Genomic DNA, 18,434 nt, shown 5'->3' on the forward strand with positions numbered 1-18,434 from the left:
TGCACACACACTCCCATGTGCAACAACAGAGATCACACTTTTATTTCAGAAATATGGGTTCTACTTAGGTCAGAGGAAGGGATATTAGAAAGCAAAAGGGAAACGGGGAAGAGTGATGATTTTGGAAGCAAGCATAAAATTCTGTGGGAGAACTTTCTCCCCCACCTCATGGGAACTGAACAGAGTTCATACTAGAGATAGGTATCCTTTGACCTTATCCTAGATGGGAGCCTCTTTTTCTCTTCACTCCCAGCTTCCTCAGTTTGTCATGGAAGGTTTAATTAGGGAGACCTTGATGTCTTTCCTAACTGATGTTGGGTTGAGTCACAGGGCTAGCCTTCTGTAAAAAGGCTTGAAAGTGGTGGCAGTATCCAACAAACTAGTGCTGTGTGAGAAACATACAGAGGGGCCTTGATCCCAACTTGCTGCTTCTTGAGCTGTGATGCTAGAAAAGTACTTCTATTTATAAAGACTATTCTACATCCTCTGAGGATGGAGAGGCACTTTTGCATCAATATAAGCTTACATGGCCTCCACATTGTATATCTTGATGGGCTCTCTTTCGTCTGTAGGTAGCAAGGTCTCTTAGAATGTCTCCATAATTATAAATGGCAGACTGAAACACCACGTACCGCATCCCTTCCCACCACCGTAGTGTTACATACATCTGCCAGATCTTATTCAACTTCTTAGCCATTATAGGCTGAATGTCTGCTGGTTGTGAAATTGTTTCCTACCATATCAACAATTTGCTGAGTGTGCAATGGGCACAGTTAAATTACTTTTTTGCGTTTCCACCAGTAGGTAAGATTCTACTGGTCTGGGGAGTTATTCCCTGTGCTTATTATAGAGAATATTGCTACAACTGATATCTTTTCTATCAGTAAAAGGCAAAAAGAAAACATTTTAACTGTGCCTACTGTATGACCGAGAACAGGCTGCTGTGTTTTTTGGCTCCACTGACTTGCTCCTTCATTTTGCTGCTACCCAGCCAATGCCCAGGGCACGTCTTGGCACTGCCCTCTTAACAAGTCTTTTCACAGTTAGGAAAGTACAGATGGCAGAGCTGGACTGTGGCAACATTTGTTTCAATTTGATCTAAGTGGTTTTTCTCCTTCCAGCTATCACCTGGCACTCACGGCTGCACAAGTTAAATGTTACAGGAGATAGCTGTTCAGGGACTGATTCTGATTTCTGAGAATCTGAAAATATCAGCTGTATCATCTGCCTGGGGTTTGCAATTTTACATTTGTCCCTGTGCTCCCATAATCCAGTTCAAGACCACAGACTTTATATTGCAATGAAAACCTAGCTATGGTACCTAACCTCTCGTAAAATCAAAACTGATCCTTCTCCCTTAAGTGTTTTATACTCATGGTGAAACTGTTCTCTATTGTAGGAGAAGTGCTTTTATTATCAGCCAAAAAGCATCAGTTTGCGATTACAGGATCTGAAATCTTTATATGCCATCACAGTTGGTGCCAGAACATGTGACACAACACTGGGATTCTGGGGCATGAGGATTCAATAAATCACTTTGATTGTTGCAATGTTTTATCGCTTATAGGAATTTGGGAGCACAACAGCTCAGGTTCTTCTGGGAGGACTGCAAGACTATTTGCAGTTCTCCACTTCCGTTCACTCCCACACTTTTTTCTTTAAGAACCATTTCTAGAAAAGGGAGCAGTATTCACACTGCTTTAAAGTCATCAGCATAAAAGGAATTACACACAACTACTGTATGTCATTATACTTTCATTTCTGTAAAGTAAGATTATAGAATGTGCACTATAGTAACAGTGCATACATTTCTGGCATATTGTTTTTGGAAATAATCCCAATATATCCACCGTTTCAAGAATGAATTCTTCCATGAAAACATTAGACAGTGTTAAGCACTCCTTACCATAGGGAACAAAAGATTAATGGTGTTTCCGAGCTGACCCTTAAGGAATTTAAAATTCATCACTGTGGAGTCCAGCTTACAGAAAGCTACTTCTTGAGCATTCCCATTTTATTAGAGAGAACAGATATGTGTTATTGACCTCAGTTTAAAGTGTATACTGAACATCTTATTTACTGCACATAAACCTTTACTTTGCATACATAAGATTTGAGAGATGAAATTTTATCAGGAAGGGGAAAATGTACTGCTTGAGAACTTATTTTAGTAGAAAGATTTAACTTCTGATCTAGGAAAACAGTAATAAAAAGTTATTTATCTTTGCTTTAATTGTGCAAAACATAGGCTAATCTCTGATAGTATAATATTACCCACGGTCATTTCCTGCTGCATACCCCAACTGAAAAGATACAAGGGCCTCCGGGACTGAAGCAAATATTTTCCACATAATTTTTTTAAACTGACTGAACTTCAAGCTTCTCAAGCTTCAGCCTTTATCAGAGATTGAGATAATATTGTGAAGCTTTCCATGATTCAAAAAGTCAATTAAAATTGTAGATCCTGTTCACATTTCACATACAGAATAGACTTCTATTTATTTATATAAAATACAGTTAAAATCAGTAAAATTGAGACACTAAAAGACAATCTGAAAACTGTATGGCATGGATACTTATTTGAGTCTTTAAGCGAATGCATAGTATTTGCAAGAAAATATTTACACAAAATACGTAAAACTAGATTTTAAAGTTTATACTATTTCTGGAAAGTTAGAAAAGAAAAATTTTTATACAAAAAATATTTATTTATTGCTATCTTTAAAAACTGAAGAATAGTGTCAGGAAAGGATACAAGAAAATTATAAAAATCCACTAAAAACACACTTAATTCTTATGTGAAAAGGAAAATTCTGTTTTCTGCACTTTTACTTTTAGACAAGACAACTTTAAAAAAAAATCACATTTAGAAGTAACTTTGTTAAGTTCAGACTGCTCACCATAAAATTAAGATTTCAATTGTATTACATCTGTTTTTAAAATATATAAGCTATACTGGATGGCAAGTATGTTAACCCAACCCAACCCTCCCTCCCCCCAGTTCCGTGCAATTACACCTATGCAGAAAGAGTTAATTAAATGAACTGACGCAAATACCCTCATTATCACAAAGTTATTCACAACATATTGTCTTTGCTTACCATAAACTCTTATAAAGGAAGCATGCTGTATGTTTACAATCTCAGTAACAGTCAACTTAAAATATTATTTTCTATTTGTTCAAACCTTGATTTCAGAATTTCATTTTAAGCATAAAGAGAGCTGATTTTTTCCCCTCATGGAGGTATGCCTATAATTAGATTCTCATGAAGAACTTGGCAATTGTTTAAGTTTGAGGCACTGAATATGTTTTTCCTTAGGAAGCTGAAAAGTCAAAGTCTGTTACTAACAAGTCTTTACAAAGAGACAACAGAGCACAACAAATCACTTACCCTCTTTAGCCACGTGAAGTGCTTGTAAATATCAATCTCACCATCCATGCTTTGGGCCCATCTCAGCAATAATATTTCCTGGGTTAAGAGGAATTTTTTGGACAGAGGATAGAGCTTTGTCTTGCAGAATGCAATCGCTACGTCTCCCCTTTCTGCCCCCACCTCTAAGAGCATGAATCTGTGTTCATATTTTTTCTTAAATCTCCTGCCTCTGTCCCTCAGGCTTATCCCAAACTCTGCTGACGGATGTATATACAACACACAACTGCATAAACTTCAGACTCTCCCCTCCGAGCATCTGTTTTTTTTAGTGCAGATCACAATTAGTGACAAGCAGCAACATCATTCTAAACGCTTCAAAAGATGTATCATGCCAGATGGTCTCTTGGAAAAAAGAAGCCTTCCATAGTAGTCTAAATCTGCAGTAACTGTTCCCTATTAATGGCAAAATAACAAGCTAAAAATTACTAAGCTCTCATAGAGAAACTATTTTCAAGTAATGCCTTCCCTGGCTTTCTGTTTCAAGAGTGGCTGGAACTCATTTCCCAAAGACCCCCTATTTCCTGTCTCTGTTTTACTCTGTGTTTATCATAACACTCCTCAGCTTCTCAGTTTATTTCAAGCTGGGGTTAAGCCTAAAAATAAGCCATGCTCTTTGAATTACTTGCCTGTTTTCACAGAACACACTGTAAAAATAAAAGGGGTTCAAGAAGGACCTTTATGGAGAAGTCAAATATTCTACGAACAAGACTTTTGCTAGAAGGGCCAAAGTTTCATCTTCACAAAGAACAACGATATGCCCCCAGCTTTTTACAGTCTTTTTCTACTGCAGCTGAAGCCACATAGCATGGCAATGTTTCAAATTTGCAATGCCAAGATGAATGTATAGTCAAAGCAATGGTTCTGTTGAGAGGGGACATCTCAGGTTTGCCTGTTATAGTGGTGTCCCCTAGTGCCTACACACAGTATTATGTCTGCGACTTAATTTTTCTTTATGAATTCCAGTTTCAGCTTTTTAAGATTTCACTGGTGAAAATGCCCTAACTTGAAACCGGACAATAAAGAACGCCACATGAAGAGAGAATTATTTTGGACAAAAATATTTTAAAAATTGTAAGAAGTTAAATGACAGGATCCAGGTCATGTCAACCTCTGAAAAAAACAGGATGCCTTATGAGTACTGAAGTTATGTTGCATCAAGTGGCTTGGGGAGTGGGGTTTTCCCCCTTGCTGAGTCAACAATGACATCCTCACGCCCATGCAGGTCTCAGGGCACTCACACAGATGCCCACTGCCTCCAGGGTCCCCAGCCAAACTCTTTCTGACTTTAGAGGGAATTCAACAGCAGAAAGAGGGAACCCATGCCCAATAACATTGCCGGCAATGGCACCACCATGTGCAAGGAACAACCAGGAGTTTGAAGCAGTATGTTTCCTTGAAAGACAACCCTTGTCTGGCTCTGTGTCATTTAGCTACACCTCAAAAGTACAGAGGCCTCAAGTAAAAATCTTCATCACTGGAGATTTTTAAGAGCAGGTTAGACAAAACACCTGTCAGGGATGGTCTAGATAATACTTAGCCCTGCCATGAGTGCAGGGGACTGGACTAGATGACGTCTCAAGACCCCTTCCAGTCCTCTGATTCTATATGGAGGAGTTTCTGCAGTTGGAGGGGTGAGAGGAGTGGTGCCATGTTATCTCAACTCAGACAGACTTTGGCCAAAGGAGCTCTGTCCTATAAGTCTCCAAGGCAAAAAACAGAGGGGGGATAACCCAGGTTGCCAGCTCTGCTTAAAAGTTCCTTTTTCTTATTTAAAGCCACATGCTGGGGGAAATGTGTAAGACTTCTAAAGAATGAGTAATGTTAAGAAGTGCTAGTATGATTAAATGCACAAGCAAACCTCTTTTCAGAGTAGCAGCTGTGTTAGTCTGTATCTGCAAAAAGAAAAGGAGGATTTGTGGCACCTTAGAGACTAACAAATTTATTTGAGCATAAGCTTTCGTGAGACTAAATTTGTTAGTCTCTAAGGTGCTACAAGTACTCCTTTTCTTTTTGCAAATACAGACTAACATGGCTGCTACTCTGAAACCTCTTAGTAGTTCTGCAGTGCTTGACACCTAGAACAGCTACAGTTGCCAAGCCTCCAGGATTGGCCTGGAGTCTCCCAGAATCGGCATTGATCTCTCTGTGACTACTGAAAGCAATCCAGGAGATTTTAATAAGAGATTTTAAGAAAATGACATTATGTCATGCTGGGGCGGGAGAAAAAACTTCCCGGAATAGCTTCAGTCGGAGTTGGCAACTCTAAGCACAGCCTTCCTATATTTGCCCATCTTATTAACTCTCCGTATCGCTTAAAATCTCATAAAAACTCTCATTTGTCATGTGTCTATATTATGTATCTTATATAAATTAAATATGACCATATGTGACAACCACCATCTTCGCTGATATACTGGGGATCTCTGGAACTAAAAACATGAACTGTTACAGTTTGAGATAAAGAGATCTGAAAGCTCTGAAACATATTTTCATGCAGGACAACAACAGTCAGTTATAATTTTACCTTGGGCTTCAGGTGTACATTACATGGTACTACATGTGTGGGACCAGACTTTCCAAACTTTATCCATTTCAGATCATTTTCCAAACCTCCCTCATTTCAGATCATTTTTAAAAATAACTTGCCACTTTTAAAAAGCTTTCAACACCCCCGCCCATTATGCTTTTAATTAGTCAATTAAACCCAATCATAACTTCTTTAAAACGTCTCACATTCAAAATGTCACTGCTTGACAGCAGTGGAATCAATTAATTATGCTCAAGGAAAGTTGCATTACTCTACTTATTACTGTCTAAATACAATATTCATAGACAGGTGAACAATAGTTCTCTTGATATAAAAATATTTTAAATTACCAACATACCTTATTCCTGTCCAATGATTTGTTTCAGATTTCACGTAACTGCGCCTGATTTTGTCACAGTCATTCTTCCTGACTAAAAGGTAACAGGGTGACTGAATTTCTAGTTATCTTACACTCAGTCAGCCCCTTATCAGCTAGGAATGTTGACAAAGTACATTCCAAACAGTCACATGCTTGCTTTTAGCCTGTCACCTGCATGCTGGATTTTCTCTCCTGTTTGAGCTTTGGCCCTAAAGAGTTTCAAGTAGCAAATGAATACAGCAGGATACAAACCAAATGTGTTAAGATTAATCAGCGTATTTTTTCATTTAACTAGGAAGGTGGGCTGGTTTCTATGGGGTGAATAAAGATGAGATGGTGGGAAATATTACAGTTTGGAAGTATTTTCATGAGGTTACTATTATATTGCTCCATTATATCTGCTGTTAAGAAACCAATGTCAACTTCTAATTATTCCTTTTTTAAAAAATTGAACAGGCAATCCTACATTCAATTCAGACCATTCTTTTCTTTCTTGGTATTTGATTTAGTATTTCACTTGAGCAGTTTCAGTTTTCAAGAAACTATCACCTATATCCCCCCCAAAACAAAGGACACACATCAGATATGGGAATATAATCTGAAACATTAATCTTAAAAAACAACAACAAGGAGTCCTTGTGGCACCTTAGAGACTAACAAATTTATTTGGGCATAAACTTTTGTGGGCTAGAACCCACTTCATCAGTTGTATGGAGTGGAAAATACAGGAGCAGGTACAAATACATGAAAAGATGTGAATAGCAAAGTTCCTGTAGTCCATTGTGTGTAGCCAGAGACCACCGAACACAATGCCTTTCCTTCCCAGTGAATTCTCAGAAGAGACCCACTGATCACAGCTGCTGCTGTTACAATGTCAACTCCTCCACTTTCAAAACAGATCAAGGGAGAGATCCACATGAATGTCTTGCCTAATATATAATGAATGGAAACCACACTGCTAATACCCTGTGCATTTCTGGCTATTTACTAATCTATATTCAGAAGCATTAAATTTGCTTTTACAAGCAAATACTCTTTTAATCCCATATCAAACATTAAACAGACTTGCCACAAATACATTTCTAAATCTATTAGGATCAGTGTGCTCCAGGCTCTTATTTATACCTCCTGCAGTTAAGAGGCCAATGTTGTCATCTAATTCCAGAAGTGGAAGGGAAACAAAAAGCCATAGATCTGCTGGGGTTGGGGAGAGAAGTGAGTGCTTGCTTTATTTCATGTTTGTCTTCTCTAGGGTTGAGAAGTTGGCCATTCTTGGCAGGATTGTTCTCTTACCAACCTCATTGAGGCCCTGTAGAAAGCATTACATGTTCTGAAGCAAACCTGTTATAATGTTTTGTGATGGCACCCAGCAAAAATGTTTGTGGACTGTGCTCCTATTGGAGCCAGGCTGCCATATGTGGTTGGAGAAAGGGGAAAAAACAATACAGTGATTCAGGAACTCTATGTGCATGACTCTAGCCCTCAGCAGATCTGCAGGGGAGGAGGGGCGGGTATCAGGTCTGAGGACAAATCACACTGAAATGGAGCATATCAAAATTAAATTTGAAGTGGGAAGTTTTAATGAAAACTAGGAATTGATCAAGGATATCCTACTGGATGTCCAAAAAGCCATAAGTCCACAGACAATGAAAAAATTACGCTGAACAAGAAAGAGGCTTGGTAAAGAGGATTATATATATAAATAAATAAAAAGATAGAAAAAAGGGGAAGTAAATGGCAATGAATACAAGTTAAAAAAAAGTATGCTACTGATAAGGGAAACCAAAGAAATCAATGAAATATAAATGGCCAGCAGGGGTAAAGATAATAAGGCGGCAGTTTTTAAATATATTAGCAACAAGAAAAACCCTACATCAGGTATAGGTCCATTGTTAGATGCAGATGGCAAAACTATAAATAGTGATGTAAAAAAGGAGAAATATTCATAGATACTAAGGTCAGAAGGGACCATTATGATCATCTAGTCTGACCTCCTGCACAGCACAGACCACAGAATTTCACCCACTACTCCTGCAAAAAACCTCTCACCTATGTCTGAGCTATTGAAGTTCTCAAATCATGGTTTAAAGACTTGAAGGAGCATAGAATCCTCCAGCAAGTGATCCGTGCCCCATGCTACAGAGGAAGGCGAAAAACCTCCAGGGCCTCTTCCAATCTGCCCTGGAGGAAAATCCCTTCCCGACCCCAAATATGGCCATCAGCTAAACCCTGAGCATACGGGTAAGATTCACCAGCCAGATACTACAGAAAATTCTTTCCTGGGTAACTCAGATCCCACCCCATCTAGCATCCCATCACAGGCCATTAGGCCTATTTACCGTGAATATTTAATTACCAAAACCATGTTACCCCATCATACCATCTCCTCCATAAACTTATCGAGTTTAATCTTAAAGCCAGATAGATCTTTTGCCCCCACTGTTTCCCTTGGAAGGCTATTCCAAAACTTCTCTCCTCTGATGGTTAGAAACCTTCGTCTAATTTCAAGTCTAAACTTCCCAATGACCAGTTTATATCAATTTGTTCTTGTGTCCATATTGGTACTGATTTTAAATAATTCCTCTCCCTCTCCGGTATTTACCCCTCTGATATATTTATAGAGAGAATCATATCTCCCCTCAACCTTCTTTTAGTTAGGCTAAACAAGCCAAGCTCCTTGAGTCTCCTTTCATAAGACAAGTTTTCCATTCCTTGGATCATCCTTGTAGCCCTTCTCTGTACCTGTTCCAGTTTGAATTCATCCTTCTTAAACATGGGAGACCAGAACTGCACACAGTATTCCAGGTGAAGTCTCAAAAGATATATCTATTCTGCATTTAGAACAAAGCAAGAGGATGTATCCAGCCTATATGATGATGTGGATGGAACTGAAAGTTTACTATGTAGTGACAAAGAAAGATGTGAGGCAGAATCTGCTAAAATTAAACATTTTGAAGATCAATAGGCCCAGATAATTTACACCCAAGAGTCTTTTGAACTACTAATGATAAAAAATAACAAATCTTGGAAAACTAGGGAAATTCCCAAAGGATAGGAGGACTGCTACTATAGTTCCAATATTAAAAAAAAAAGAGTAAAAGGCATAGGATGACCAGATGTCCCATTTTTATAGGGACAGTCCCAATATTTGGAATTTTGTCTTATGTAGGCCCCTATTACCCCTACCCCATCCCGATTTTTCATAGTTGCTATCTGGTCACTCTAAAAAAGGGATGACTCAGGAAACTTAGGTAAAATAATGGAATGGTTAATTTGGGATTCTATCAGCAAAGAAATAGAGGCTAAAAAACAAAAACAAACAAACAAAAAAACAAATGCCAGTCAGCTTCATTTCATGGAAGGAAGGGCTTGTCGAACAAGATCTGGTTGATAAAGGCAACGTGTTGCTATAGTATAGCTGAATTCTTCCAATGCATTTGACTTAATACCACATGGCATTTTGATTTTAAAACTTACATTATCTGGAGTTAACAGGGCACACATTAAATGGATTAAATTTGCTCTATTGACAAATCTCAAAATGTAGTGGTTAATGGAGAGATATCAATAAATGTGACTGTGTCTAATAGAGTCCCAAGGGGATCAGTTCTTGGTCCAACACTATTCAATATTTTCATCGGCACTCTAGACAATGATGTAAAATCTTTGCTACTGAAATTTGCAGAAGATAAAAAAACGGTGGGATAATAAATAGCGAGGACAGGCTACTGTTACACAATGATCTGAATCACCTGGTTAAATTATCACAATCCAGCAAAATGCCTTTTAATTCAGCCAGAGGCAAAAGAAAATACATTCAGAAACTAAGAGCACAGATTATGTGAGGTTTAATGAGCTCAACTTATTCAGCTTATCAAAGAGGAGGTTGAGAGGTGACTTGATCACTGTGTATAGGTACTTGCACGTGCAATAGATCCCTGTAAGAGGAGGCATTTCAACATTGTTGACTAGGGCATAACAAGATCCAATGGCTGGAAATTGAAGTTAAACAACTTCAACCTTGAAATAAGACATTTCCTACCAGTGAACACTGGAACAGCTTACCAGGGAAGATGGACAACTCACCATTGCTTGGAGGTTTTAAGAGCAGATTAAATATCTTTCTAAAGGATTTCCTTTAATCCAGCTTCTGAGAGAAATTCTACAATCTGTGTGTGCAGAAGATCAAACTAGATGGTCATGGTGGTCTCTTCTGGCCTTTGACTCTGAGAATCTATGAGTCCCCATGTTCACCCTTTTCCTTCATGGGCTATGGGTAGGATGGGATTGCCTGTATAGTCCTTAATACGCTCATAACACATGAAGCTCTGCATTAGGATAATGGCTATAACCAAATCCCATGCTTCAGGGCTCCAGTCAGTTGCCTACCGAAGTCGGGAAGGAATTCTGCCCCCAATCCACACTTGGTAGGTGAATGCTGGATATTTTGTTCCCACCTTCTTCTGAAGCAGAGATTGCACACAGCTGGACCAGTGCTCTGAGGCCCCTATCTAGATGCCTAGCTGGTGGGTCTTGCTCACATTCTCAGGCCATACTGACTACCAGATTTGGGTTTGGGAAGGAATTTCCCTCTCGAAGTGGCTTGACCCTGGGGCTGTAAGAACTCATGGACCTAGAACTGAGGTCTGCAGGAAGATGCTGCTTTCTCGGTTACCACCGAGAGGTACTGAGAAGCTAAACCCTGCAGCATGTCCCATTCTAAGGGGCCTGAGCAACAGTGCTCTGTGATTCCCTGATTGGTTGGCACTCCCCATATAAACCAGGATGCCATTTCTGGGTATTGTCTGAGCAATGCGGCCTCTGGTGTGCTTCTGCATTAGACCCTGCCCCGCCACTCCTTGCTGAGACTTGCCTCCCAGCTCTCGACCTAGGCTTGGCTCCAGACTCTGATCTCTGGTTTGCTGTCTTTGGCTTATGACCATTGGTGGCCCTGGTGAAACACCCTGACCTAGCCTGACCTAGCCCGACCCCACTTCTCTACTCATGCTTTCAACTTGAAACAGACTTGGGCCTGCGATTTTGAACTGGCCAGGCCCCAGATTGGTCTTTGACCTTCAGCCCTGATACCGAGCAGCTCACTCTGTGCCATAGGCCACCTACCGCGAGCCCTGACAAGGTTTTTTCACCTTCTTTTCTGTAACATAGTTTGCCTGCTGAGGTCATCTGGGCATCTCACCTAATCAACTCCCTGCCATTACGGGGGCCTGGAGATTGGTGCCACCTTGGTCTCTTCCTATGGCACACATTTTAGTGTTTGAGCTAACTAAAGTCTTTCATCTTAATAGAGGGGTATTTGGGTGAAATTTAAAGCCCTGTGATATAAAGGGGGTCAGACTAGATATTCTAATGGTCTCTCCTGGTCTTAAACTCTATTGGCTTCTGCAGGTCTGGAAGAAAAGAAAGGGGCATACTGTCCAGTAACTGACCCTTTCCCTGATCAGTTTTTAACATTAGTTAAAGACAGCACTTGCTGATTTGGCTTTGATAGTGCCTGTTTATAATGCACTTTATAAAACAAAGGCAATTTATCCCTTAAGATGAAAAACAACTCAAGCCCATCAGCCTCTGCAGATATTATTAAAACAGTCCTATTCAGCACAGACACTCGGCCTTCCAGATATTTCAAGAATTCAGATGATGGGCTCCGCTAGATACTTGCCCAGCCTATTCAAAGAAAATTAGTCAAACAGGCCAGCTCCAGGGAAGGGAGTTGTAGGTCAGGGAGCCCATGTAACCAATCTCTCTTCACCACCTTAAGCATCACCATTAGCCCGTCCTCCATCCCCTACTTCCAATGCTTACCCCTCCTACTGCTTGGGCTGGGCAGGTCTTAGAAGTTACATATATCTTTGGAGACTGGGGGAAAGCAGGTCAGGACCAGGTTTCACTGGTAGGTTTTGAACGTGAAAATGCCATAGGCATCCAAAACCCCATGTCTGCAGCTAGGGAGTGGTAAAGGGTGTGGTGCGTCTCATCAGTAGAGTGGAAGTGTGAATGTGCTAAAAGGAAAATCAGGCCATTTGAGCAAAAGGCAGCAGCCTTTTTACATGTGGTGGGAAATGACTATAGAAACATGAAAAGGCATCTCCAACAGTTGGTTCTTAGCCATTTGGTCAAGACCAAGTGACACTTCCTAGATAACAAGCCCAACACAAATGATGTACATTATAGCATATTTGGACCAAGCAGCAGCAGAAAAGAGAAGCAGCTTGTCTCTTTGGCAGAAGGAGAAACAATTTTGATTTTGGAACTAAAACTCTGGAGTGCTTATTTGGAGTTCTGCATGTGGAAGCATCAGTGCGTACCCAGGACAAATAAGACTTTTAACTTGCAAAGGACATCAAACAGTTTTTTTTAATCCTTTCCTCTTTTCTAAGCCAGCATGATTAAGACGGGCTCCTATTACATATGCTGGATGAAAACATAACTCCTCGAGCAGGTGCAGGAGACTTTGGAGCCTTTCCCAATTGCAGGTCATACTATAGCATAGCTCTCTAGCACCATTAGGCCTTTGTGGTAGTTCTAGAAATAACTGGCTCTCTTCCTTTCGTTTACATAAAGAAAATATCACCAGTGCTTTGTGGGAAGTTACTATTTACTTGTTCATTAACAGACATTTTTACATTCTTGGCAATTTCAAACATTCTTTGCCTCATACTGAAATACACTTTCAGACCCAGTCACAAAAGGAGCTACAATTTACATTTGAGGTTTCATTAAATTTACTTAGAATAAAAAGGTAGAATATAGGAAATTTTAATACTTAGCCTCGGTGTAAAATTACCTTTTAATCAAATGTAAAACTCCTGTTATGGACATCCAAAACCAGCAGGTCTGCTCCAGCTAGGGAAAGGTATGTCAATATGGAAAATGTGAACTTGGCAAATGTTTGATGAGACTAATGTACACATTTCTGCTACTAGTCTGACTTACCGGGTCAGGCTTGCAGTATTCAGCCTGACAGATTTCCATGTACTACTGAAATTATGAAATATATAATAACTGACATGATAAAATGGACTGTGTTAAGACTATAATAATTGCATTTTGAGGCTTCACACACCCTCATGTTTTACAGTTTATTTTTTTATTTTAAAAAACTGGGCAACGGCTTACCTACAGTATTTTATTATAACTTGGCAGGGAATGACACCTAGTTTCTAGATATGTTTTAATTCTAGATTCACTTTGCGCTAACTGAGAAATAATAAGTCAGTCTTTTAGAGGACTTGGAATTACCAATACTTAGTGCAATAACGTTTATATAAATCCTGTACCTAGTGCAATGATTATTAATTATACAGTATCTTTATTATGCTATATCAGGCAGTAATGTGATCCTTTCTCCAACAAAGTGAGACAGAGTGCAGGCTGGGTTATCATCATCTTAAAACATTGACTCCAGTGTTGAATAGGAAATAAAACAACTTCAGCATTTACCCAGATTGTAAACAAAACCTATCAGCATATGAGTCCTGTTTTATTTATGTGTTTCTGAGCTACAATATTTAGGTTTTTTAGCTATTTAGTACTGGAAAGATGATAAAACCTGAAAATATATTTAGCTGGAATCAAAGTTGAAGTGCACCTCTATAGGCAATGTAATGCTTTTGGCCTGAATTATAAGATACTGTTAACACAATATCTCCCCCAATAAAGATATCTGACAGATATGACAGGCCAAATTACCCAAATACATTTTGTACAGATTGAATGTCTGAAAGACAGCTGTAAGCAAGAATCCTTTAGGTCTATACTGTTTCTATACAATTCCAGTAAGATCTCCAAATCCAGTACTGGATATCCAGACACAGAGATTTTTTATCATGGCTATCTCTATTTCACACTTGTGGCACCCCTACTTTTTATCTAGTTTTCATGATCTAATAAAATAAATCCCTCCTTATTCAGCCCTGGATAGATAACAATTTCTTCCACAAAAGCCTCCTCTCTCACACAGCAAATTACTTTTAAACCTCAATATCTGTACACTTAGAGCAGCGCATCATACTATTTTAATAGGAAGAGCTGGAAATTGCAGTGGCAAGATCAGATGATATATAAAATGAAGAACTGTCAGCAAGTGGAGCTTTAGGCACAAGAGGAAAAGAACTTTTACACATATGTCAGCTGCTTATTGCAATGGGAAAAAGACACTTAAGACAACAGCTGAGACTTTGATACCTAGGATTTGTCCAGATCCATTATTCAAAATCCTTCTAAAGGCAAATGTGCAATTGCTATCCCCCAATGCGTTCTTGAAAACACATAGAATAGTCCCCGCTACAAGTCCTATGAACTAATGAAGAGGAGGTTTTCCAAATGGGGAAGGGGAGAACTCTACATTTTTATCATAGACACCCTAAATCTAGCTCTGACCACTGTGAATCCCCCTGCTCAATTCTTGGCAGGAATTCTGAAAGGTGGTCATGTTGGGACTGTGGGACAGCACTGCTGGCTAGAACATGGGTGCAAATAACTGTGGAAAAGCAGAATCAATGTTTCCTTTTTGGGGAAACATCTGAAGAGAGCCAGTTTGGCCCCATTGGTTGTAAGATGACTTCTAACTTGTGGCTTTTGTTTGCATAGTGTTGATTTTTTCCTCTCTCTGCTGAATAGCTAGTACAGTAAATTATTGCAATGTTAGTTTCTGAAGATTTATCATTTCCATGCAGAGCAAACCTAGAATAAATTATATCTGTACTGAGTACTAAAGTGTCCACATCAAGCTCTTACTATTTATATGGGGGAGTCAATGCTGTCTGGCATGCAGCGATAGCTGAAGTGTAAAAGCACTCCTACCACTCCTCGTCTCCCCTGACCACACTACTTAAGGGCTGTTAGAAGAGTTGATATAGCAGCTCTATACCTACAGAGGGGGGAAATTCCCAGCTGGCCAAATCTGCTGACTTTGAAAAGGAGTCATAATGCATCACAGAACTGGGTTCAATTTTTTTTTGTTTGTTTTTTTAAAGTACAAAAAAGTGCTATTCAGAGAAGGTACTCCAGCATTGTGTTTTAAGTCAGAAAAAATAGATGAATGAAAATGAATGCAAAACGAAGGCTTTCTTTTACTCTCCAAAGTCTCTCTGCAGGTCAGTTTTCAATGTCATGTGTGCTAATTCCACTTGGTACTAGGGAGATCGAACTATATTTAGATTCATGATGCTTCTCAACAGTTAAGTTCTACAGTCAAGTTGTTTCCGGACATATCAGTCTCGATTGGCACTACACAGAAGAGTGTCTATCCTTATCCCAATGTGGGAGAGTCAGCTGCAGATGAAAATTTATAGAAGTTTATTTTTTCCTTAAATCAGCAAAAACCTTCAAATCAAATATTGATATTGTATGCAACTCACTTAAAAGGGCACTGATGAAGCTAAAATAAATTATTTTTGAAAAAATAGAATTCCTTTACCTGTGTTATTGCTAACATCTTAGATCACTAAAATAAAACAAGAATTTTGAACCGTTAATTTACTTTACACTCTTTATGCACTTCACTTATTTGCATTTCTCTCAGCTTGACCAATGAAAACTGACAGGTCATTTTATAACTTCCAATTATAGTTTACAGATTAGTAGGCCAAAAGAGACCACTGTGATCATCTAGTCTGACCTCCTGTATAACACAGGCTTTAGGACTTCCCTGCATTAATTCCTGTTGAACAAGAGCATATCTTTCAGAAAAAACATAGTTAATTTCACTTTCAGGTCCTCATGTACTAATACAACTCTGCTGTGTCTGAGTTCTGAACAGGGTAGTGTTTTCTTGATAAAAAATATTTCTGTAAAAATTTTATAAATAAGTTTGAGGAAAACATTATTGGGATCAAGTTTGGTAAAAGCTATGTTTTACAAAATCCATATTTTGGGCCAATTTGACCACACAGTGTCCCTTAAATTTCTGTACAAATAAGAATGATCTATTTCCAGTGGACAATATTATAATTATATTAATCCTTTCCACCTATACAATGACACTCACCCAAATATCTCTCTGACATTGCACCCCATATTCATCACAATGATCTTATTATGATAGGATAATGGCATAATTATGATGCATTTTGTACTAGATAAGTCACGTGAGGTGACATTGGAAAAGTTTTGATTTGCTGAATATGAATTATCCTATTTGTATGCATGTATCATTTTTGTACCTGAAGTAATGAATATTGACTACGAATCCGTATTTCAAATGTAGTTACACCTGGGTAACAACCACTAGACAAGATGCTTATAGTCTAGATAGCTGGCTGGGAAGGGCCTATTCAGGGCAATGAGCCATTAGGAAAAACAATAGGCCTTAGGAGAGAAGCTGTGCCTTGTTCTCTTCACAATGAGAGAGAGGCGGACCAGGTATTAAACCCGTACACTGGCCAGATTTGACCAGGGCAGGACAGTACTGCTCTGGGGTCCCAGGCTGGGAAGCTGGTGGTTAGAGAGCCTGCATGTAACTGCAGCTGGGTGTGTCCCTCCCTGTATGAATGCTGGTGAAAGTGCAGGCTGGAGGGCTTTGCAGCTTGTCACAGCAGTACAGTGCGAGAGGGAGCCAGGCTGGTGGGTCAGAGGGTTCAGTGGTACCCCAGTTCCAGGTGGCACCCCAGGGGGAACCCGTCACAATCTCCAGGTGCTTTGCAAAGCAGTAATATCCCAGTGTTATGGGCTGAGAATTCTGAAAAGTCCATCTCAGTTGCATTTAGAGAAGTGGGGAACAGAGGGATTTGGCAGCAAAAACCAGTTCAGCAAAGTATTTAGGCACATGTGAATTTTAAATTTTGAAGTCAATGGGTCATAAACTCATTTGTAAACTTAAGCTTGTTTTTTATTCTTTTGCTGAACTGTGGCCTAGTGGTTTGATCCAAAACCCAATTAAGTCAATGGAAAGACTCCCTTTGACTTTAATAGGCATTGAATGGACCCTCATTAAAGAGCTCTTATTGGTAGATAAGTACTAGTTAAGAATGTATGGGCAGGCTATTCTATTTAATCTGTTGAATGGGATGTTTTTAATTAGTGTGGAAGCACCCAGAGTAATAAAAAGGCACTTGTTACAAATTAAGAGTAGATGAAATAAAATAAATAAAATTATTTAAAAAATACGTATAGTATTTCGGATTTTTCTACTCTTCTTTTTTCCTTAGCATCTGGCAAATAGATTTACCAAGTTTGCCAGAGTTACATTTCTCAAAGTGAATATGGTCAGGAAAATATTTCCATGTTTTCAAGAGTAACCAGCTTTCTAATGGCCAACGTACAACGCTCTATGGTGAAGTGGTTTAAACTAACTACAGACATTTTACAATCTATGAAACTAGATTGTCACTCATGTTAAAAATCATGTGAGAATTATACTTAGGTGAAGTGGATCCAAACCTTCTTAGGGGAGAAATGCATCTTTGCAGAGCCTAACACACAAAAAAGCATTAGCAGCGCAGAATTTCATTTGGCATTAGCAAAATGAAATGGTAACTAAATATGTATCATTTAGCTGACCAAGTCAAGCACAGTCAGTGGTTAATTTTTAATGTTGAAATTACTATCCGCTTTGTGATACGTCATTTGGTCCTTGCACTACTGAAATATTTAGTAATAACTGTAGTACTATATCCAAAATCATTTTACAGCCAGTCACCCATAATAATCTTAGCTTTCATTTTGCAGTGTGTCAGATACAAATACAAAGCATTTCTAAATGACACAGACCTGCTCACCCACAGGCACAGAATCTCAATGCAGTTCTTACTCGTATTAAGTAATTACAGCTGTGCAATTAACGGAGTTTTATTCCATCTTAACCTTGTCAAAACAATAGTCCTGTTCTAAATTTCAGAGAAAGTTAAGCCCTACTTAATGAGCTGCCTACATCTAATACACCCAATAAATTTCCCGTGAAATTCAGTTCTGACTTACCCTTTTCTGACATGAGGGTAGATTTGTCCCACAGTGTTTGGAATCAGAGTCCTAGCAGGACTAGAATTTGAAGTCTAATAAAAAAAGCCAGGCAGGACTAGCTACACCTCTCTTCCTCGCTGTTTGAAAACCACACTGACACAGCTTTTGAGACTGT

General features: G+C 39.0%; 1 protein-coding gene across 15 annotated transcripts in view; it reads right to left on the reverse strand.

The window, feature by feature from the left end:
- Positions 1-18,434, reverse strand: part of PPFIBP2 (PPFIB scaffold protein 2) — a 217,182-nt gene that overhangs the window by 96,839 nt on the left and 101,909 nt on the right. Inside the window, exons 1-2 of one of the 15 annotated variants that reach the window (XM_073347676.1) lie at positions 6,320-6,416; positions 3,393-3,470 (exon numbers count right to left, since the gene is read on the reverse strand). The exons of the other annotated variants lie outside the window; for them this stretch is intronic. Coding sequence (XP_073203777.1) covers positions 3,393-3,440 — 48 coding nt within the window. The 5' untranslated portion in view covers positions 3,441-3,470; positions 6,320-6,416. Of the gene's footprint in view, positions 1-3,392; positions 3,471-6,319; positions 6,417-18,434 lie in introns of those variants that run through there. 15 annotated transcript variants of the gene reach the window in all.

This window comes from Lepidochelys kempii, chromosome 6, assembly GCF_965140285.1.
Source record: "Lepidochelys kempii isolate rLepKem1 chromosome 6, rLepKem1.hap1, whole genome shotgun sequence".
Taxonomy (NCBI): Eukaryota; Metazoa; Chordata; order Testudines; family Cheloniidae; genus Lepidochelys; species Lepidochelys kempii.